The sequence below is a fragment of the Phascolarctos cinereus genome, unplaced genomic scaffold (assembly GCF_003287225.1).
Source record: "Phascolarctos cinereus isolate Bilbo 61053 unplaced genomic scaffold, phaCin_HiC Scaffold_4;HRSCAF=312, whole genome shotgun sequence".
In the NCBI taxonomy this organism is placed as follows: Eukaryota; Metazoa; Chordata; class Mammalia; order Diprotodontia; family Phascolarctidae; genus Phascolarctos; species Phascolarctos cinereus.
Window position 1 is genome coordinate 449,304,523 of NW_027555847.1, and position 24,707 is coordinate 449,329,229.

At 35.7% G+C, this 24,707-nt stretch overlaps 1 protein-coding gene across 1 annotated transcript in view; it reads right to left on the reverse strand.

The window, feature by feature from the left end:
• The window catches only part of ZBTB10 (zinc finger and BTB domain containing 10), a 53,908-nt gene that overhangs the window by 15,862 nt on the left and 13,339 nt on the right, over positions 1-24,707 (reverse strand). Inside the window, 1 exon segment of the mRNA XM_020976203.2 lies at positions 5,554-5,652. Coding sequence (XP_020831862.1) covers positions 5,554-5,652 — 99 coding nt within the window.

The following is a 24,707-nucleotide window of genomic DNA, read 5'->3' on the forward strand; positions in this document are numbered from 1 at the left end:
GTTGAACTAGGAGTTGTAAGAGTTGCAGCTTGTGTATTATCATGAAGTAGTGCAGTTTCTTAATTTTTACTCATGTAATTATATGTGCAATGTTCCCAAATATATCGAGCATGTTTTCAAATCATGCATTATAGCTTGAAGAACTTTTTTTTTCCCATCATGCCTATCGCCTATCATGATTCATTGCTTTCACTGGAGGTCAGGTTAAAATGATCTGTCCATATCAATTCACTTCTAAACAAGGAATTTCAATTGTGGCCTAAAAAGTATGGACAGTACTGCAAATCATTCAGAATTTTCACTGCATCCTATCATTTGAGCCACTTTGTAGACAGATTAATATGCAAAATTGTCTGAAAGGCAAGCCACTTATCTATAAATAAATTCTCTTCAGTTCAGAAGTACAAGTTTTAAGTTTTACTTAACTGTACTGTCACCCCCCAATTGCTTTAAAAACAAAACAACAACTATGGGGCAGGGAGAAAATTGTCCATACCGATCTGCTAAGACAGTTATCACAGACAGTTTAGATTTAAAACACAGGAAGAATACTATTTATGGAGCTTAATACAGTAGCACAAGAGTTAATAGAAAGAAACACATTCAGGAGGCAAAAGTTGAGGATAAAAAGACAGACAAAAAAAAAGCAATTTAGGCAGGAGGGGCCTGGGCATCAATCAGCTGGGGCTCCATTCAAAAATTAACTACGGTAGTTATAGTTTATCTTTAGAACAGTCTAGCCTCATTTAAAAAAAAAACCAATTAATGAAAATCCAACCTTCTCTCCCTCCCACCTCCCAAATGAAAAAGAAAAACAAAACCTTTGTAACAAGTATGCATAGTAAAGCAAAACAAATTCCCACTTTGGCCATGTCCAAGAAATATCTTAGTCTGTACACATCTTAAGTCAATAGATGGTTAGAATGTTTCATCATAGCATCATTATTTTAAAAGCATTTTACCTTAAAAATAAACACAGGTACAAGCAAGATGAATCCTTGAAACTGAAATTCAGATCTAATTAACATGTTGAACATGAATGTCACAAGGGCTGATTGAGGACAAATAACATCTTATTGGCTATGAAGTCCTGTCCTAGGAGATTTAGCTAGGTTTCAGGCTACAAGGATGTTTCAAATTGCTGCTGGACTAAGTCTATATGGGACTTGCTCGGTTTACGCTATTCCCAACCTAAGTCATGGTAGAAGGAGAACATGAAAACAAGAGAGGGGGACCAATAATTCCCAGCAGAGAAAACTCAAAAATAAATGAAGCAATTAAACCCATATTTTCAGTTTTGGACAAACAAATCTATGGAGCGGGGGTAACATAATAAACTAGGGACTTGAACACAAGGAAACAAATTTGAAATCATAAGTATCACAAGGATTTGGTGGCAAGGATATGCAAGTAGTTCTAGAAGAGTATTTCTAATTAAACGAAATATGAATAGGAAAAAGAGGTCATGAAGTAGTTAAACTCACAAGAGGAAATTCTCAGACTAGAGAGGAGATATTTAGGTGAGGACAGAGCGGAGAAACAGAAGCGATATTGTTGTGGGAATGAATATCAAAGATCACCTGAAAAAAATGAAGACAAATAAAATGGATGAACCTTTATGAAAATATAAAATACAAAATACTTGGAAGATTAAAAGAACAAGAACAAAAAGAATTTAAACAATTCAATCTCAGAACAGAAAATGAACAGGCCATAAATGAATTGCCAAAGAAAAAACTCTAGGTCCAAATGAACTTAAAAGTGAAATAAGACAAAGACAAAATAACTCCTAAATTACATAAACTGTGTACAAAAACAGATAGTAGGCACACTGCCAAATTCCTACAGAATGCCTTCATCAAAATATAGCACACATTCACACAAATTTTTAAAGGATTAAAAAGAAATAAGAATTAAGATAATAAAAATTAATTAAAATAATTGAGATTAAAATAAAATAAATTAACAGAAATGAGACAAAGAAAAATAACTCCTATATTACAGAAATTGCAAAAAAAATTGAGTTAGACAACACACTGTCGAGTTCCTATTCAGACAAGCATGTTCTTGATATGACACTTAAGTTACAGGAAAATAAGGCAAAAAAAGAAAACTACATATCAATACTAATAAAATTTGATTTTAAAATATGTAATAAAATGTTAGCAACGAGGAGAAAGGAATATCAACCAGTTTATTCACTAGGCCCAAGTTGGACTGATACTAGGAATATAGATATAGTAAGGAAAACTATAAAGCTACTAGATTTATCAACACAGAAATCCTTCATCAAAATACAGCATGCATTAATATATTTTAAAGGAAAAGAATAAGTTGAAGGAATTAGGTATAAGCAAAATTATCAGGATCTGGAAGCAACAGTGTGGTTTGCAAAAGAGAAAAAGAGAATTCCAAAATTACAACAGGAAAAAAAGTTCTTGGAGAAACTTCAAAAAATCTACTGGACCTCCCTCCCCACCAAAAATTAAACCAAACCAAACAAACAAACAAAAAAACCAGCCAATAAATTTGAGATTTGCTTAGGTACTCTTAGCATTTCAGAGAGTCCATTTCAAAGGATTTAGAGAAAGTACTGCTAGAACCTAATGACATATTTTATGAAGGAAGTCTGTCCCAAGAGAGACATCAAGCTCTAAAGAATGAAATTCTACCACCACAAAAAATTATCCCAATTAAGAAGGAAATGGAAATCTTATGTTCTTTTTTCATTTAAAGAAGATTGATCTTTGGACTGGGAAGGATATTACAAAAAATGTTTCAAGTTTCTAAGCTCACTGAGGTCTCACCTACATTCCTTCAATGAGTTTAATTGTCCAGGCCCAAAATCCATTCTACCATACTGGGAAAAAAACCCCAACAAACTGGTGCTATGACTGAGACCCCCATCAGTGATCTTTTTCTCAAAGAATGTTCAGACTAGAACAAGACACAATATACTGGGAGAACAATATAATGGGGTCCAATTTTCTTTAAAAAAGGAAAGAGAAAGGAAATGAAAAGAAAAGGAGCCAACATACAAACCAATGATCATGGTGCTGAGAGAGAGTTCACAGATATTCAGAAAAGAAAGGTGTAACTTCTAAGTGCCAGTATTGCTTCATCAAGAGATTGTAAGTTCGAGTGCTTAATTAGGTAAGAGTTCAATGGGATTCCACATATTAAAATAATAAAGAAAAGATGAATTAATATTTTAATCAAGTATAAACAACTAACAATTTTCCCTCCTGAAAGACGGATGTCAGCACGTGCCATATAGCTCAAAAGCACGTTAACCAATAATAGCTTTAATCCAGTTTTTACCCATGCACCAATTTAAAGGCAATCTTGTAAAGAAGGAAATCACCACCGCTGCCTCCCCCAACACAACTGAAAAACAACTTCCACTGATATTAGAACGAGTCCAAGCACCCTGGAACAGTTAGAAGCCCTGTGACACATATATTATTATTGGCCTAACCTAGTAGAAAGATTTGGGATTCTCCCATTTACCTATCTCTAATGAATGGCTAGCTGGGTAACTCTGAGGTAATCCAGTCATAACTTTTCAGTCTATATTTCCTCATCTGCAAAATGGAACAATCCATCATGTTGAAAAGAAGCAAAGAGATTAAAGAGGAATTTGATCATCACTCCTCTGAAGGTAGGCAGAGAGCATCAATTTTATGCATAAGAGCTACACTACCACATCCCTGCTGTTCTACCTTAAATGCCCTTCTTAGTTTTGGAAATAATAAAAATAAAATGGGCATACTACTACACTTCAGCTACTACTCTTTCAAAGCGCTGAGGGTTAAATTGAGATGGCATGTGTAAAATGCTTTGTAACACTTAAAGATGAGCTCAAAAACTTTTAAGCAAAGAAAAAAGTAAAATCTCCAAAACAGGAACTACTCTAAAGGAGATAACTCTCATTCTAAATTCTCAAAGGCCAGGTTAATGGATCACAAGGCATGACAGGCCCTACCAAAATGGAAAGGCCTCCACATTGGACCTTGTAATGGACTATATGTCAACTGCTGGTGTCTACCCCAGTTAAGTTCAGAGGGCCTCGTCAACATGCTTTCACCACCAAGTAATGAATTTTCAGCCACAACAACCCTAGAAGAACTGGGAGTATAAAGTTATATCACAACAGGTTGTAAAAAGAAGCAACTTGGAAAAGTTCTGAGCAAATTGTAGATAAAATGAGTCCCTGGACCATTTCATCACATTAAAATGTGAGAGACCATGTTTTTGTCTTGCTTTGTATCCCCAGTACTCAGGAAAGCGCCTGGTACAGACTAAGTACTTAACATTCAAATAATAAATGCTTATTGATGAGATTCTTGTCTCAGTTCTCCCTTAAGTGGCACAGTGTTGCTGTAAGTCTATTTTAGGGAGCATTTTCTAATCATCTTAACATATTCATGTAAGTTACAGTACTTTTAAAGTATAATAAATTAAGCATCCACATTCCAACAACCCAATATAAAAAGAATATATATTCTCATTCCGTTATGAGATAACAGAGTTTTAAAACACTAATCACATGTATATTTATGCATATATCCTCCTCTATTAAAGAACTACAGTGCTTTATCATGGCATGGAGTTGATCTTTAGTTCTTGAAGGGATGAGTATGGCAAGCTCTAGCAAGTCCTTTCCAAGCTGTAAACATATATGCCTTCTACTACTGGAAAACCCCACCTAATTAAATTCAACAGAGTTCATTACTAGGTTGCTTGAAGAATGAACTTCTACTCAGAAGAGGGACACAAACTAAAGAAAGTAGAAGTATTGAAACACACACACACAAACAAATTTTTTCCCTTAGTATATTTAAAACTCATCCTTGTCTAACTTCCACTGGTTCATCTCTTAAAAGAATTTCCATAAAACATTTCATTTTCCTACATTACTGCCTCTGTATACACCTTCTTTCCCATAAATCTGCATAATTAGTCAAAATTGTTCTGGACCTCCAAATTTATTGATTTAGGGTACACCTGATAAGGAAATTCCTTCTACCAATGCAGATCAGAAATGTTCCTGCAAACATAATCTTATGAGAGTTACTTAGGGTACTGAGGGATTAACTGACATGCCTGGTTCACACAAGCAGAATGTATCAAGAGCAGGATTTGAATGGTTGAGTCACCCCGACTTCTGGACAACACTATCGATAAATCACACTGCCTTTGTAAACAAAATACCTACCTGCATCTAAAACAGCACAAAATTCAAAATGCTTTTAATTATATAATATTCAAATAAATGGTTTTAGTTTTGCTTATTTGTTCAATACAGAGAAATTAAACTGATATAATCAGTGACTCCATACAGCAAAATATTAAATGGTTCCCTGCAATTATAATTCCTGATGAGTTATAGTTTTAGGATTACTAGGATACAAAAGTAAAATCACCATAAGTCACAAGTCAGTCATATCAGAATAAAATTAATCTGTCTCTCTCCTCTCTAATCTATATGATACTTATTCTCCAAATCCTTTTAATGTCACCTTCAAAGTTCCAACTGCACCTAGTACCTACCAGCATCGCCTCCGTCTTGACTTGAGTTAGCTTCAGCCAGCAAACCTGAATTCATGTTCCTATCACAGTCTGGCCCTGAAAGTAGAGCACCATCCAAATCTGAAAAGAACATACAAAATACACTGTTATTTACAAAATACTTTTCTCCTTTTTTAGTTTCATATGCATATTAATAGTATGTCTACTATATACTCAATACTTTGGAAGGCAACAAAGTGGTAGAAGGACCTTACACCCCAGCTGACAAACCAAGACTGATATAGACTGAACAATCAATGCCTAAAAGACTACAAAATTCACAGATTATGACTTCAATTGGTGTTGATGGGAGAGAAAAAAACATAAGAGGTAGAACATTCAGAAGTGTTTATGGACTATACAAGGTCATATCTAGGCATTAAATTATGAATGAGATTTTTAGAAGCAATGTATTTTGAACCACATCAGTGGAGGCATACAGGCTCTGACAAGACTGGAGGGTGCATTACTATGTATGGTTGAAAAGGTAGATTGGCTTTGAAAACCAGGCAGAATTTAGAACAAATGGGGTAGGTAAGTAGTGAAATGTTGAAAAAAAAAACCTCAAAATTATATTTTTAATAGGCAAGATTGCCCAATGAATGGATATACACAAAAGAAAAAACCCCAATAATTCTTTTAAATTAGAGGAGCTTACCTATGAAAAATTGTCATTTATAACTTTACAACAAATTCTGGGATTCTTCTGGAAGGGACTGTTAACAGGAAAAGGGAATGTTCTCTGAGTTGAGAGGTGGAGAACAAGAAAGTAGTAATAAGCATTACATATCACCTATTATGGACTAGGCACTAGGCAGAAGTACTTCTTTACAAATATTATCGCATTTGATCCTCTAACAACCCTACAAAGCAGGTGCTATTATTACCCCTATTTTATAGATGAGGAAACTAAGGCAAACAGAGGTTAAGTAACTTGTTCAGGGCACACAACTAGGAAATGTCTGAGGCCAAATTTGAATTCTGGTCCTATTGACTCCAGGCCCAAAGCTTTATCCACTGTGCCACCAGCTGCCTCTGGTAGCCAAATGTCGTTAAGACTTTAGGTGGCTTTGGTTTAGAGAGGGGACTAAAGAAGGAAAGGAAGAGGGAAGTAGCTGTTGAATAGATACCATTAGTTAAATATAAGCCTACATAATATTGGTTCTTCATTTTGTGAAGATAAGAAGAAATTATTTTGAAAAATGATACCCTGATCAGTAACTCAAATTGCTATTTTACAAATACTTAAGTAGAAACATGTACCCCCCTAACACCTGTGGTCATCTTCAGGTCTGGCCAGAATACAATCAACTACTCCTTCAATTCCAAAGATATTAGGGTACTACTTCCCAGGTCATCTTCAGGCTTTAACTTAAGCAGAATATAAGTAAGCCCTTCAATTCCAAAGAAGATAGATTTTATTTATAAAGGGGTATGAAGCAGACCCCAGCAATTAAGAAAGGGGGACAAAAGAAACAAAGGAAAAGAAAGTAAGAGCAATATGCCTATTTGCTTAAACCATTTAGCCTTTTCAGTTACTAACGTCTATCCACTGTATCTGATACAGTGAAGGCTATACACATTTTTATTTTCCTTACTCTTTGAGCTGCCTAATTTTCAAGATTGAGTATAACAAAGAAATAAACTACCTATCTTATCGGTTTCTTTAGTCAACAGTATAAAATCCCACAAATGAGTTTGTATACTGTTATGTAATTATTGAAAACACTGGACTTAAAATGTTTAATACAAGGGTGGCTTGCTTAACACACCTAATGGCCCTGATTCTTACCTTAACATAATTGCAGAAAGGAATATAGGAAGTTTCAAAGAAACTGGAAGAAAACCAATTTATTTAGTCTGAGTTCATAAACATGGGGTCTGGGAACTAGTTGTTAAAAAATTTTTATAGCTATTTCCTTTATTATCATGTATTTCCTTTATAATATCCTGTGCTATTTTAAAGCATTGTGCCTCAAGTCTCTCCTCACTCCAGAACATCATCCATCCACTCAGCTCTCAGATAATCTTCACAAAAGTCCTTGTCTGACCACATCAACACTCTCCCCACCTCCATTTCAAAAAACTCCATTGATTTCTCTATCACTTCCATGATCAAATATAAAAAATCCTGTCTGGGATTGAAAGTCTTTCATAACCTGGCCCTGTCCCACCTTTCCAATCTTTTTACACCTTATTCACTCCCATTTTACACTTTGATGGTGACACTGGCTTGCTATTCCTTGCACAAGATACTCCGGGAGGTCCCATATGCCTGGAATCCTCTCCCTCTTCATCTCTGCCTGCAGGCTTCCTTTCAAATCCCAGACTAAAATCTCAACCTTCTACAAAAATCCTTTCCTAATCTCCCCTAATGCTAGCACCTTCCCTGTTGATTATCTCCAGTTGATTCTGTCCACAGTCAATCCTCAACATTTGAGGTTTTAACTTTCAAGATTTCAAGCATCCCTGTGATTTTATTAGTATTCCTATTTTCACTTTTGCTTTAGCAACTGCACACATTCACAGCTATGCACAGCAGAGAAAAAAAAATAAGAGGCACAAGTTTGTGGAGAGGCTGGTATCCTACGAGGCACTTTCACTGGTCTTGTTCACCCTACTGTGCATTCACTGCATATTTTTATCATTTGCCTTCAAAATTCAAGTTCTGTGTTGCAATTATGCTCCCAAAGCATAGTGCAAGTCCTTTGAGCCCAACGAGCCAGTGATGTGACTTAGTGAGAAAATAAATGTGTTAACAGGGCAGCTAGGTGGCGCAGTGGACAGAGCACTGGCCCTGAAGTCAGGAGGACCTGAGTTCGAATCTGACCTCACACAAAACACCTGACAGTAGCTGTGTGATCCTGGGCAGTCACTTAAACCCAACTGCCTTTAAAAATTTTTTTTAAAAAAAATATGTGTTAGATAAACTGGAATGTTACCATGAGTAAGCCCATGAGTTTGATGTTAAGGCAATAATTTATTATATCTGCAAGAAGTATCTATAGTAATGTAGATTTCATGGGTTATGAAAAGTAAGTACTATCTTGAAATGAATTTTTTTATTGAGATGTTAGCACAAAAGGTCACAGAATTCTAGAGAATTACTAGCAAGAAAAAATGTTTTGCATGTTACCAATTTTATTTTAGGTACTGCATTTTATGGGTGATTTCATGGTTACTGTATTAGGGAAAAGTGCATAGTATCAGAATTAATGTTTTGTTATAAAGAACTATATGTATAAAAGTATTTTCAGCAATTTTTAGCAAGAGTAGTTTTTGGTGGTTGTGGAAACCTAACCCCCTATTCCCATAGGTTCAATGTATTCATGTTTCTAAGTTTCAAGCAATTTTTTAATGTTATGCATGCAAAAGTTGAGAACAGACTCCATCATACTAAACTGTATGCTCCTGCATTTCTTTTGTATCCTCAGCTTACTGTAGATCATAGCTGCTTAATGTTTGTTAAGAAGGAATCTGCAAGCCTCACCAGACTTGCCAAAGGTGTCCATAACACGAAAATGTTTAAGAACACTTGATTTAATAGACCCTCTCACCCACAATAAAAGGATGTCTTTTACAGAAGTCCCAATAGATTGGTCAGCCTGAATAGCTTCAATGACAGGAGACTTCATTATACAAGAAGCCTATTTCACAGTGGAAAACTGAGATGTTAAGGAACTTTTATAATGACCTGAAAAATCAAATGGATTATTTCCACTTTGACTACTTGTTAAATGGCCCTCACCTAGCCCTTTCCTTTTCTGCATGAAAATCACCTCAAATTTCTTAAGTAACTATTACTATGTAGGACACTGTATTAAGGGCTGGGAACAAAGAATAACAATCTTTCCTTCAAAGAGCTTACATAGGGATTGGGGGTGGAAGTAGAGTGTACACATGTCACAGACAACTGTAACCTAAAGGAGCTAAAGGGTCAAAAAGGGTCAAACCTAAAGGGGTCAAAGAAGAAATCCTAAGCACTCTAGGATACAGGAAAGTAAAACTCTAGTAGGCTGGAAACAAATTAAAATGTAACAGGGAAATGTTAAACAAAAACATCATATGACATAGATAATGTTAATTTGTAGTTTTCTAAGGCAGTATGTGGACCTTATACTACTGCTCTAGGAAAAGGTGAAGCTTTAGGGGGCAGCTAGGTGGCACAGTGGATAGAGCATCAACCCTGAAGTCAGGAGGACCTGAGTTCAAATCTGGCCTCAGACCAAACACTTGACACTTACTAGCTGTGCAACCCTGGGCAAGTCACTTAACCCCAATTGCCTAAAAGCAAAAAAACCAAAAACAAAAACAAGAAAAGCTGAAGCTTTCAGCTAAGGGTAGAGAGGCTAGAAGAGAAGAGAAAGCTTTATAGGCTTTAAGAGTGAGTTTAGAGCTGAAGCCCTGGGTGTGAATCCCAGATCCATCATCTACCACCTTTATCAAATGAAACAATGCTTTTGAAAACCTTAAAATGTTACATAAACATGAACTATTTTTATTACCACCTGTATGAACTTGAGGCAAAGTCACTGAACTTCAATTCTTTGTAAAAATGACAGGGTTGAACTAGTTGATCCTTTTTAAAGGTTCCTTTCAGTTCAAAATCTATGATCTTATGACTTATGGTAAGGAAGAGAGAGAGTATATTCTAGACACGGAAAGACAGCCCTTCAAATACCTGAAGACAACTCCAAATAACCTCTAGGGGCTCATCAATCATCAATCGTTCTGACGGCATGGTCATAGGATCATAAGATCATAGGATTTACACTGAAAGAGTCTTATCAAGTCCCTCTGTGTAAGGCAGTAAGAAACAAAGCCAAGATTCAAACCCCGGTCCTCTGGTTCAAGATCTGAGTACCACTATTTCAGACTATTCTCTAATGTGTTAAGATCCCTCTCAAAAATCCATTACCCAGAAAGCAACACAATATCCCTGATCTGCCAAAGTAGACAAGTGTAAGACCTGTCTTATTTTAGCAAGGTACCCTAAGATTTTATCACAATATTGGCTCATTTTGATTTGACAGGCTACTAAACCACTAAGACCTCTTCCTAGTGGTCCAATCTGTAAAGATCATCTTCCATCTTACTCTCTTATATTATTTATTATTCCCAACTGTATCGTTTGCAAGGCTGACTAGCTTCTATTGTCTTCATTCAAATCACAGACCCAAAGTTAAGAGTTCTGTGACAATGCCCCTCCCTTCAGCAAGACACAGAACCATTAATCAACTCTCTTGGGTGATTCTACTTATATGGCCACCTAATGGTTTTTATTAACAAGCTTATGTTTCAGTACCTTTGCCATAACGATTACCGTAACACTTTGCTATGATCAAGATATAATATATATAAATCATAGCAGCAGTAAACACTTGAAATACAATATTTCATCTGATCTTAAAAATCTTTTGAGATAAACACTACAGGTGGTATTACTACCATTTTAGAGAGGAGGGAACTAAAAGCCGAAAAAGACTATGACTTGCCCATTACAGTATTTGTAAAAAGTGCTTAGCACAGTGCCTGGCACCTAGTAAGTGCCATATAAATGCTTACTACCTTCCCTCTCCTGCCCCTCTTCCCAGAATCATAAACGTAGCTTGTCTCAAAAAGGTGACATCAGAACTCAGGTCCAGTGCTTTCCACTACACTATTGTGCTATGTAAAGCACTGATGCCATCTGGAAACCTATTCAGCTTCTTTAAAAAAGGGAAATGTTTCTTTGCAAGGCTCATTCTGAAGGAATAAATTCATGTTAGTTTCTATTTTCAACTGCTGCATCATTAATAACAGACGTGGGTTCAAATTCTACTTCTGATCTGTGTGAACTTTCGGGTAACAACCTCCCTAGATTTCAGTTTCTTCAATTCTTTATGAGAGACTAGATGTCTTGAGGTGGATTCTAGCTTTAGATCTATGATCCTATGAAGACAACCAGGTGTTTGTTTGGCAGAGAAGTTATCTGTAGCAATCAACATCTCAAGCAGCAAATATGACTTATACTGTCTCAATTCAAATTCTATCTATAGACTGGTCACCAAAAAATATAATATAAGAGATATATAAAGAGATTCTCTGAACTTAAAACTCAAAGGTGGACTCCCCAAAGTAATCAGATGGTTTTTTGGCATTTAAAAAAAAAGTTTAAATGATGATTTTCTAAGTAAATACTGGATTTCCTGATAATTTTTAAAAAGACTTCCTGGTAAAAGGAAAAGAACACTGGGCTCTAAATTCAGGGGTTCAAATCCCAGTGCCTACTACTTATGTGACCTTGGGAAAATCCCTTAATTTCTAATCTGTAAAGTGAGGGTGTTGGACTAGATGGGGCCTTGGTTGGACTGAGGTTCCTCCTGGTTCAAGATGTTCCTATGATCAATGGTACCTGGTCCAGTCAGTTCAATGGTTTGAATGAACTAAAAAAAAAAAACACACTGTAAATTCTACAAACTATATGTAGTTATTTATTTGAGACAAAATAAATACTTTGTTGAAATGCACAAACATTAATATAGTATAAACCAAATACATGGACAATTCCTACTGTTTTTCACACATGCTAACTATGGAACTTTTTTTCCCAAAAGTAGTATTTAGGCAAGAAGGCAAGGGTGGGGTAGGGAGAAGTTCATTGTCAAAGAAATACAAGATTTAGTTTTAACCTTACTACATGTTTATCCCACCACAATATATTGACGTTGGTAATTCTACCAAAATTAACAAAAGGCTAGAATTTGCAAAGTATGAGCCAATAGTCAGAATCCCCAGCAGATGGCAAATCCATATTACCTCTGTATACAGTCAGCTTCTTTTTAAACTAAAATCTTTTTTTTAAACTAAAATCTCGATCAAAGCTGGAGACAAGCAATTTTGTTTTAAAAAGTAAAATACATGGTCCTGATTCTTGTGATATAGGTGAAACAATACCGAACTAGCAGTGCCAGTCCATACTTTGCTGCTTGATAGCTGTGTGACTTATAGGCTTCTCTTTTCTCATATATAAAATGGGAGTGATAATCCCAGCTTATACCACAGGGCTGAAGGGAGGATTAAAAATAAAACAAGGGGAAGGTGCTTTGAAAATTGTGAAGAATTATAGGAATTGATCTATTACTACTATAATTTCAAATAAAGGGAAAATCTTTTAACGGTTCCCCTAAAATTTGCAGCTCCCTAATATTGTTTTAGGTAAGGACTATAAAAAACCATAAAACTTAAATAACTATGATTGTCAACGAGCTCAGTCTCAACAAGCCCCACTCCCCAAAATGCCAACACTACTAAGTACATTAGACAGCACTTCTGTACTTATTAAGTCATTTCAGATTCAAACACACTGATGCATTCATCACAAGTTGTATAACAGGCAACCAATCATTCACTTGGCAAAGAAGTGATTTTTTTTTTAAACTCTTGGTGCTTAGAAACCCCTAATCTGACATAAGAATTAAAGGATTAAAAGCATCCAATATAGAACTGTTCCATGATACAATCTTCAAGTCATGGAAAATGAAGATAGCGCTAGCACATCTACCAGACATAAATGATCACAGATTTAAAGCCGAAAAAGACCTTTTAGGTCATCTAGTCCAACTCTCATTTTACAGATGAGGAAATGAAAGCAGGAGGCAAGTTTCTGAGGGAGTATTCAAGCACACGTCTTCCAGGTGGCAAGCCTAGCATTCCATATACTAGGCCAGGATGCCCTTGCCATCAGCAAAATGCTAGTTGAAAGGAATATTTCTAAGTTATTAGCTTCACCACTTCCCATGGGCCTTTTCCTGATCTCCCCAGCTGCTAGTACACCTCCAAATTACCTGATCACTTAGGGGGAAAGTTTATATTTCTAAACACTTGCTTCAATAAAGAAAGAACAGATCAACAAACTAGACACAGAATTTAAAAAACCCAGGAACACCCCCCCAAACACCAAAATAGAAATCCTGAAAAGTAAATTAACAAAATTGAAAATAAAAAAATATCCCAAATGAATGAACAAATAAAGTTATGAACTAGCTTTAAAAAGTAAAATAGTTAACAACTTGATTTTTAAAAGTCACCAACATCAACAATGAAAAGTTAAGCTCACAACCAAAGAAGAATGAAAAGAAATTATTAGGCAGAATGAATTGGGCACACAATAAAACAGAAACTAAATATACTACAACAGAAATCCTAAAAACAAAATTAAAGGCAAAAATACAAAATATATAAATATAAATATAAGAATATTAAATATAAATATATAAAGCCAGAGACTGTGTTTTTTTTAATTTAAAAAATAAAACCATATTACCAGTATCAACAGGAAAAGAGGGCTTAAATAGCTGTACTTCAGAAAAAGAAATTTTTCTGAGCCATAAATGAACTCTCAAAAACAAAACAAAACCAAGGACCAGATGGTTAGAGGACAATCCCAATACTACACAAACTGAAAAAAATAAAAGGAGCCCTGCCCAAATTTCTATGACATAAATATGATACTGATCCCAAACCAGGGAGAGTCAAAACAGAAAAATACAAACCAAAACATCCCTAATGAATACCGAGGTCAAAATTTTAAACAAAGAGACCACAACAACATATCAAAAAAGATTATAACTCTGTGAACAGACTAGATTTATACAATTCTAGTAATGGAGGGCTGGTTTAATATTAGGAAAATTATGAACATAAAAAAAAATGACTATCAATCGATACAGAAAAGGCTTCTGACAAGATACACTCATTCTAGTTAAAAACACCAGAAAACAAGAAAGCAGGAAAAGTACAACTTTCCTTAATATGAAAAGTAGTGTCTAATTAAATTGAAGAGTCAGTATTATCTGTAATGACAACAAACCAGATGCCTTTCCAAGAGGATCGGGGGAGAAGAGGGATGCCCAATTTCACCATTCCTATTCAATATAATGCTAACTGTAGCAGTAAGAAATCTAAGGAATAAGCACAGGAAAAGAAAAAATAAAAACATCACTTTTTTACAGATGATATGATTTACTTAAGAGCACACAAAAGCATTAATTAGAAAACTAATCAACTTTGGCAAAGTTGAAGGACAGAAAATAAATCCACATAAATCATGAGCATTTCTGTATATAACCAACAAAACTCAGCAAGAAGAGCTAGAAATTCCCTTTAAAATAAACTTAAAATACTTCGGAATCTACTTGCCATGTCACAGCAAGAACTAAAGGAACACAATTACAAAACGCTCTACACAAATACAGACCTAAATAACTGGAGAAGTATTAATTACTGTAATATTATTACTATCTGATAATAAAAATGAGAACACTACGTAAGTTAAATTTATTCAGTGGCACACCAAACTATTAAAGACTTCACATAGCTAGAAAAATAAAATAAAATTCATATGAAGAACAAAAGATCAAGAATCTCAAGGGAGATAATGGAAAAAAAAAGTGAAGGGGATCTAGAAGTACCAGATCGGGTACACAATATACAGAAGCAAATAACTAGTATATAGCCTAGTGTTTGATAAAACACAAAGATCCCAGGTCCTAATGCAAGAACTCATTATTCTACAAAAAACTACTGGGAAAACCAGAAAGCAATCTGGAAGAAAGGAAGTTTAGAATCTCTCTCTCTCTGAATGATTTGGAAATAAAGGGTCACATCAGATATATACATATTGTGTGTGTGTATGAATGATTTTGACATAAAGGGCAACATAATAAACAAATTAGAGAAGCATGGAAGAAATTACCAGTCAGATTTATGAATAAGGGAAGAATTCATAACCACACAAGAGCTAGAGGTTTGTTCACAGGATGGTAAGATGGACAATTTTGATGAAATAAAATTCAGATGTTTGTGCATAAGCAAAACTATGTTAGCTATATTAGAAGGGAGGGAAATTGGCAGAAAATTTTTGCAGTAAGTTTCTCTAATAGAGCTTTCATTTCTAAGACATACAGGGAACTGATTAAGAAATAGGTAACATATATACAAAACTGTGGCACAATTGAAAAGATTTTCTTTTGGACATGCTAACTAAAATGCTTTCCTTTTTCTCAACAAGGGCTAACAACCTTTCCAAAGTAATGATTTAAAAGTGAGAGGGTCACCTTAGACTAATGCAGGTTGCCCCTAAGGCAGAGAAAAATTCAACCTTTAACTTCTGAGATTTCAGAAGTCCAGAAATCAGAATGTGCCTTACAGAGTTGAACATTTAATTTTTATATTAAAATACAAACATCCTGGGGAAGGTTTTCACCTTGGTGAATTACAAATGAATTACTAGAGACACTAGGAAGTGATGCCAGAGTAGAAAAGGAGAGTGAATGACTACTAAAAGGTAAAACTGGAATTCAAAATGTTTAAGTGCATTTCATAGCCTTCCCAGGTTCTAGCCTTCATGTAGGCTATGTTATTAAAAATTATTAAATGCATGTTAACGTTATAAAATACCATTCCTATACCTATAAAATACTGTTCTCTCACTGGTCTTCAATTATTCTCCTTTGAAACTTTGGGGGGAAAACCTACCCAAAATTTATCTGTTATTCTCACTGCTACTTCATATTTGTATCATCTACACAGAAAAATTTGCTGCTACCACCTATTGCCTACACAAAAACACAATCTATTATTCCAATGTTATTCATACCATGTAACTTTTCAAGACGTCAAATTTTTATATTGGGATGTATTATGCTAGACACTACAAGGATTAGAGTAGTAATGGCATGTTTTTGATTAATGATTGTAAATGTGGCTCCAGAAACAGGTAACTGTACCAACCACTTTACACTCTTAGAGTTTAGGAAAAGGGTTTGAAACAGCTGTATACAAAGGATCAGTGCCACAGCAGAAGGCCAGGATGGTGTCTATGAATTTTCATCTCTTTAGACTGTTAAAAAGTATGCTTTATCTCTAAAGACACATGCTCACAGTTAGCTAAGTGAAATCAAGATTCTTCACTGCTTAAGGGAATGTATTAAGCATTATTTCATTCATTATCTATCAAGTCAGGGTGGATTTTTAAATGAATTGTTTAAATATTGTCTAAACTATATCTTAAGTGCTTTTTATAAAAAATAAGTTTGCACTGAAATGTATAGCTCAGAGGTATGTAGGAATATGGATTATAATTATGTTTGCCAATACAGTTACATCCATGTTTACTGTGACACAAAAAGCCATCTTTTAAAACCCACTATTTTTTTCTGGTGATACTATATCACTGTGAGTCATGGAACACAATAATCTTCAAAGATTTAAAACTGACAGAGACAAAGGGGCAATAGAGAAATGCTTGGTGGGTATAAATGGGCTGAAACATTACATGTTTAGCAGACAAGAAATAGTAAGCATCATACAGGAAATCTAGGGTCAGAAAAGCTAGTCCCATTCAGACAAACTGTGAGAGAACAGATGAATGAAAGTCCTGCACTGACTGTTAAAACACAAAGGGCCATGTTGGGTAAATGAGAAAGACAGGGATAACAACCAGAATAGGGTATGGGAAAGTGTTGAGTTATATACTACTGTAGAGAGAACCCACAGCAACAAAATTTCTCTCAATGTGTCAATTTGGCTTAACTTTGAGGCTAGTGACTGATTCACTACACCTACATGCTCTTTTAAGTCTTTCTTTAAACTCCAGCTTCTTGTATCTCACAGCTTTTTGGGTACAAAGCTGTGTCACCTGGATAGGAATATCAAGAGTCTCAGATTCTGAGAGCACTGGAATAGTTTCATATTCCCAAAATTGCCTTCCCTCCAAAAGGTCATTTTACTGGTTCTGGAAAAGTTTTAAAATTGTTTCCTAACTAAGTACAGATAATCTACAAAAGGAAACAAAACACACAGGGTTTAACACAGCATAGTTTAGCATAAATGACAACTGTCACTATATTTAATGAGAATTACTCGTTTACCTCCCTAAGTTTTGCTTTGTGATGTAACAGACAATACTTCACCCCAAAATGACAAAGTCTAAACATACAAAACTCTTTCATACCCTCCCTCAGATTAACACCCCCTTCTCCCAGCCCAGTCCTGGAACCATAATTAAATCAACTATGTCAATGCTCCTGGAAAAGGTACATATACTTCGAAGTAACTCTACAAACCAAAACACTTATCCCAGACTACTACCCATCCCCTACAAAGGTGGTCTTCCACCATTAGAAAGCAAACTCCTAGAGGGCACTTTTTGTGCTATACTCTTAGTACAGCATCTGGTACATCATTCATTCATTCATTCCAACAAAAGGACTCTTTTGGTAAGGCTCACTAAAAACATTCTTATAAAAAAAATTCCACTAATTACATCTAGCTCCAGCAGAGTACAAAGGCTCCTCAGTGAAATAATTTAGGTAAGATTTACAAATTTTACAAAAGCTAAGTATTGTTGGTATTATTATGCCTATTTTAACAGATGAGGAAAAAAGATCAAAGAGCCAGTGCCACAAAAGAGGTAGAAGTTGAACCCAGGTCTTAAGTAACTCCAAGTTCAGGGCTCATTCAGTGCTCATTCCACTACTACACTGTGCTGCCTACATAGGAATAAAAACAGTCCTGAGGCAGTCTGTTTCACGGTGTGATTCAAACAAAGAATCCAAGCCTACCTAGTTTCTAGCTGCTCACCACCCCACTGCTAGAGCTATTATCTCAAGGTAGATGAAAATACTGTACAAATTGCCCCCCCAATCTGTGTAGTTTGTATATACAAGTCAACAAGCATTTATTAAGTACTTACTATGTGACAATGCAATGTGCTAATAAACACTAAAGATATGACAGAAAAAAACCCCCAAAACATTTCTATCCTTGAGGAACTTCTAACAGGGAGGAGACAATATATACACAAATAGGTACGGATGCAAAATGGTCTTAAAAAGCAAGGCCTGGGCACCTAGGGATCACGAAAGGGCTCCTGCAGAAGGTGGCATTTGAGCTACTGAAGACAGAAATCCTAAATAGGGAGGTGAAAAAAGAGACAATTTCAGGCACTGAGATATAGCTACAGATAGAGCATTGTGTGAGAGGAATAGCAAGCAGTCCAGTATTGGCAGGTAGGTAGCTCAGTCCATAGATTGTTGGACTTGGAGTCAGGAAGACCTGAATTTAAATCCTGCCTGAGATGCTAGCTATGGCCCTACCTGACCCTTAACCTCTCTCTATCTTAGCTTCCTCATCAGCAAAATGAGGATAACAATCCCTACCTCCCAAGATTGTGATGAAGAATCAATTGAAACAGTGTAAAGCACTTAGTAAACCTTAAAGCGCTATAGAAATGCTAGTTGTTATTTATTATTTATTGCTGCTGGACTGTAGAGTGCTGAAGGGGAAGTAATATACAAGAATAAAAAAACAGAAAGGGGTAAACTTAGAGCTTTAAATGCCAAACACAGAAGTTTATATTTACGGTTGAATTTAAGAGTAGTAAAAGGAAACCACTGAAGTTTATTGGTCAGATCTTTGCTTTAAGGAAAATCACTTTGACAAGAGTGTGGAAGGATAAAACAGCAGGCAAAGTCTTGAAGGAAGGAGACCAGGTAAGAGGGCTGGCTATTGCTACAGCATATGCAAAGATTCCATTACATTGAGAATAATACAAATTAAAGTTATATCAAGCCTTTTTTAAATCAAGGTCTTTTATCAATGACTTATTTAATGAAGGCACAGACATAAATAACTCTGGGTTCTAAAAAGCTACTGAGCAGAGTAAAGCAAATGCTCTGGCAAGTCTGACAAGTCCCAAGTTGCCAGTCTTTTAAGGATGTGTTCGACAATGGATTATTTGTCTGCTCTATATGTTCTTACTAACACTAAGAAGTGACACTTTCTGGGCCTCAGAAACTCAAGGATTAGGGCAGCTAAGTGGTGCAGTGGATAGAGCATCGGCCCTGAAGTCAGGAGGACCCGAGTTCAAATCCGGCCTCAGACAAAACACTTGACACTTACTAGCTGTGTGACCCTGGAAAAGTCACTTAACCCCAATTGCCTAAAAGCGAAAGAAAGAAAGAAAGAAAGAAAGAAAGAAAGAAAGAAAGAAAGAAAGAAAGAAAGAAAGAAAGAAAGAAAGAAAGAAAGAAAAGAAAAGAAAGAAAAGAAACTCAAGGATACCCTCTACTAAGGCAAAGAGATCTACACTGCTGAAGTGAGACTCTTCACCAAATCACATGTAATCAAAGAACAATGCAGATTTTTATTTTAAAAGTGCTTAGATGATACTTCACTAGTAAACTAAGTTGAGTTTGAACTAGGTAGTTTTCTTTAACCTTTCTAAATATGTGCGGCCCTCAAGCCAATTACATGTACTAACTGCCACTTACAGCAAACAGGCAACACACAAAAAATAAACTTATGCCATCAGTCAGCTTCCTGAAGTGTTTCAGTTAAGGTTTCCTCCTGCTTGACTACTCCTCTCTCCTATGTCACCCCATGTCACTGCACCCATGCAAAAGAATTGATAGCTTGGGGCTAATGGCTCAAATGTGGCAAAGGAAGGAGATAAAGTGGGACAAAGAAAGAAGGAATAAAAGGGGTGGGAGACCATGAGAGAATGTCCTGTGCTAAAGACAAGACTGATATGTATGTGTGGTTGGTAAAACAGCTCTCAAGGAATTTCAAAAATGTTTTAAGTGGCTACTTGAAGGACAACACTTTTTTGGTGTAGATCTAATGTGCCCTGTTATGAGGGAAAATTAACATTATTTTATGATCCCAAATTAATGTTTTAAAAATGTTCTAATGCAATATTGTTGCTGTTGTTAAGTCCTTTCAGTCATGTAGGAAAATTAGTGACCCCATTTTGGTATTTTCTTGGCAAGATACTGGAGTGGTTTGCCATTTCCTTTTTTGCTCATTTCACAGATGAAGAACTGAGGTAAAATAGGTTAAGTGACTTGGCCAGAATCACAACAGCTCCTAAGTGTCTGAGGCTGGATTTGAACTCATGAAGTCTTCTTGACTCCAAACCCTGTGCTCTATCCACTGTCCTACGTAGCTGTCCTACTAACCTAGCATTACTCTAATCATGTTGTTACTCCACTATCAAAATCTTTAAGACTTATGGGCACATGTATAATCTATATCAAATTACTTGTCTTCTCATTGAGGGAGGAGGGGAGGAAGGGGGAGAATTTGGGACTCTATTTTATTTTGGCTAGGCAATGGGGTTAAGTGACTTGCCAAGGGTTACAAAGCTAGTAAGTGTCAAGTGAATGAGGCCACATTTAAACTCAGGTCCTCCTGACTCCAGGGCCAGTGCTCTATCCACTGTGCCACCTAGCTGCCCTTGGAACTCAATCTTAAAAAAAGATTGTTAAAAATTGTTTTTTCCACGCAATTGGGGAAAAAACAAAATATTAAACAAATAAAAATTATAGGAAGACTTAAGGTAAAGCCTATGGTTTTAACAAATACTTCAAAAAAACCACCTGTGTTATACACAAGGCCCTGGGGAAAAAAAGACACATGGAAAGAAACAGTACCTGCCCTGGAGAAGTTCACTCTACTGGAAAGATACAACAGGTATCTAACAAATAAATACAAAGTAATTTCAAGAGGAAGACGTACTCATAACCTGAAGATAAGGAAAAAGTCCTCATGTAGGAAATGCCACCTGAATTTTACATAAGCAAGCTAGGATTCTACCAAACAGAGGTGAGGAAGGAGTGCAATTCAGCCACATGGAATTTTTTGGGCAAACGCAGTCAGGAAATGAAATGTTATATACAGGAACAGGTAGCAAGCCAATTTGACCTAGCGATAGGGGATATGAAGAATAGTACCAAAATAGCTAAACTGTGAAGTGTTTTAAATGCCAGAAGAGATTTCCTATTTCTCCAAAGAAAACAGGGAATCAAGAAATGTTGAATGGGAGTATATAACATGGCTGGTTCTGTGTTTTAGATGTATTGATTCATATAGAAAGGATAGTTTGGAAAAGGAAGAGCCTGTAGAAGAAACCAATTAGGTTACTGCAATAATCCTGACCTAAAGGATATGGGAACCTAAACTATAATAGAGGATAAGGGAGTGGAGAGGTATGAGAAATATTGCTGAGGGTAAGTTCAAAACAACTTGACAATTGTGGGAATAAACATGAAAGATGAAGGAGAAGAAAGGAGTCAAGGATGACTACAAGGTTATGAATTTGGGTGTGAATGGAAGGATCCTGGTACTGTAGGCAGTAACAGATAAATTCAATGCTATATGCTAACTTGACCACCAATTCAACCCAAAGCTTTGAGATAAATACTATCAAGCAGCAGTATATTATTACAAAAGTAAGTTAATGTAAACTGATAGTGCTGATGAAACAGCAATAAGAAAACAGAATTTGTGTGTCTGCTTTCTGCTATACTTGATATATAAAATATAAAACTGTTGTTTACTTTAGATTATTTACAATAATGGATTAATAACAAGCATTAGCTAAAAAGGGGAAGGAGAGAAATATTTATTAAGTACCTACTATGTGCCAGGTACTGTGCTACAAAGTATTTTTTACACATATTTTATTTGATCCTGAAGGTAGGTGCTATTCTTATGCCCATTTTACAGTTAAGGAAATGGAGGCAGACAGAGGTTAAGTAACGTGCCCAAAATCATAAAGCTAGTAAGTGTCTGAGGTCAGATTTGTACTCAGGTCTTCTTGACTACAGACCAGGACTCTATCCACTAAGCCACCTAGATGGCACTGTATTTAGATGCTATGGATACAAAAGCCAAAATCAAATGTCTCTGCCCTTAAAAAGCTTACAACTTATCAGAGGAGGTAGGGTGTGCATGTATTCTCCCATTCTCTCTCTTTTTCTCCATTCTCCACCCCTCCCCCCCATGTAAAAGAAAAAAATAATTTTTGAAAGCATCAGGAAAAGCCTCATGTAGGAGGTGGGACTTAAGCTAAATTGTGCAGAAAACGAAGAATTCATCAGTTTGGTAACAATTTTTTTTTAAAGGAAAAGTCAGTCAACAATTTACTAAGCACCCACTATGTACCAGGCACTGTGCTAAGCTCTGGGGATACAAAAAGAGGCAATAGATAGCCCCTGGCTTCAAGGAACACACAGTCCAATGGGGGTCAAAAACAAGAACAACTATGTACAAACAAGCTATATACAAAATAAATCAAGTAAACATAAAATAAGACTTGCAAAGAATTACGTCCAGGGGAGTACTACAGAATAATCACGTTAAATGCAACTGTGATGATTACTCCATTGCCTTATTTAATTGATTTTTATATACTTTAGAAAACTTTATAAGATACACAATTATGTTACTGACATTTCAATTAAAATAGTTAGGAATACAACCACTGTCTCTCCCCTCTTTACCAAAGTGGATGGGGGAGAGAGAAAAGGAGAACAGACACACACCTAACTTGCCTAATTTTATAGTAAACATCAACATAAAGATACCAACAAAATGCTTAGAGCTTACTCTAGCAAAGCACTATGCTCCTTGCTTGAAGAACAAAGGACAAGCTCTTCCCTCAACAAGGTTTGAGGTAGGCAGCAGTTATCACTGCCTCTGTCTCCAGCTCTCCATGTGGGTGGGGTGGAAGTGGTAACGGGAATGGCAAAGCCTCTCCAAGCTAGTTCCAAGCTCTGTCTAAAATTAATGCAGTTTCCCACTTTTATTTTTGATATATTTTTTCAAATTTATTGAGTTTTAATATTCTTTTAAAAATATTTTGAGTTTCAAATTCTTTTTCTGCAACTTTCCCCCTATCCATTGAGAAGGCAATGATAATGACTATACATGTGAAATGCTGCCCCGCAAAAGGCAAGAAAAATAAAGAAAACGAAAGAATTCTACTTCAATTTGCACTTATTTCATCAGTTCTCCCTCTGAAGGTAGACAGCATTTTTATCTGGAGTCCTTTGGAATGGTCTGAATCACTGTATTGACCAGACAGTACTGGCCATCAGGTCTTTCCCAGTTTTTTACAATATTGCTGCTACTATATACTATAATCTCCTGGTTCTGCTCACTTCACATAGCTCTTTCCAGGTTTTTCTGAAACAATCCTGCTCATAATTTTTATATAATAATATTCTACTGCAATTATATACCACAACTTGTTTAGCCATGCCCCAACTGATGGGCATCCTCCTCAATTTCCAATTCTTTGCCACCACAAAGAGTTGCTATAAATAATTTTGTACATACAATTCTTTCCTTTTTTATTTGATCTCTTGGGAATACAGAACTAATAGTATCGCTGGGTCAAAGGGTATGCACAGCTTTATAGCTTTGGGGCACAGTTCCAAACCATTCTCCAGAATGATTGGAGCAGTTCATAACTCCACCAACTGTGTCCCTATTTTTCCATGTCCCTTCCATCATTTGTCATTTTCCTTATTTCTATCATGTTAGACAATCTGATGGGTGTCAGAGCTGTTTTAATTTGCATTTCTCAAATCAATAGTGATTTAGAGCACTTTTTTGTAAGACTATAGGCAGCTTTGATTCCATTTCTTTTCAATATCTATTTGTCTACTAATGTGCCTTAAACTAACTTTACAAACAAAAATTGCTATTTCTAAAAGTTTTTAAATAATAAAATCCCTTTTTTATTAACCCAAGAGTAATGTATAAGATGTAGAGGTAACACTTAATCTAAAAAGATAAATATACAATCTAGAAAAATAAAAGTTTAAGGCAATTACCCGGAGAAAGCCAATACTTAATATGTAAAACTGACATTCCAAAACCTCTGGTTTCTATATCAATAATTCATTTGGTAATTGTTCTCCCAAATATATCAAGGTAGGTTTTAACTATAATTAGGAAATTTTAGAAGTAATCCCCAAAGTTCCAGTCTTTGAATAGAATGACACCAAACCTTTTCTGTTTTTAATGCTATTGTTATCATAGAACCTTAGTGCTAGATAGGACCCCTAAACACCCAATCTTCTCATTTTTCTTCCTGATTAGTACTCCTCCATTACCACGCCTTAAAGATCTAAAAAAGCATAGCAAGTAAAGTATCATAGATCTGTCAAACTATCTATTAGAAGGCTAATGCTCCTAAAAGAAAATAGTCTCATTTGGATGCCAAATGCTGGTCAGACTATATCTGGAATGTTATACTCAATTCTAGAAGCCACGTTCTAAGAATACTGACAGCAGCATGGTGA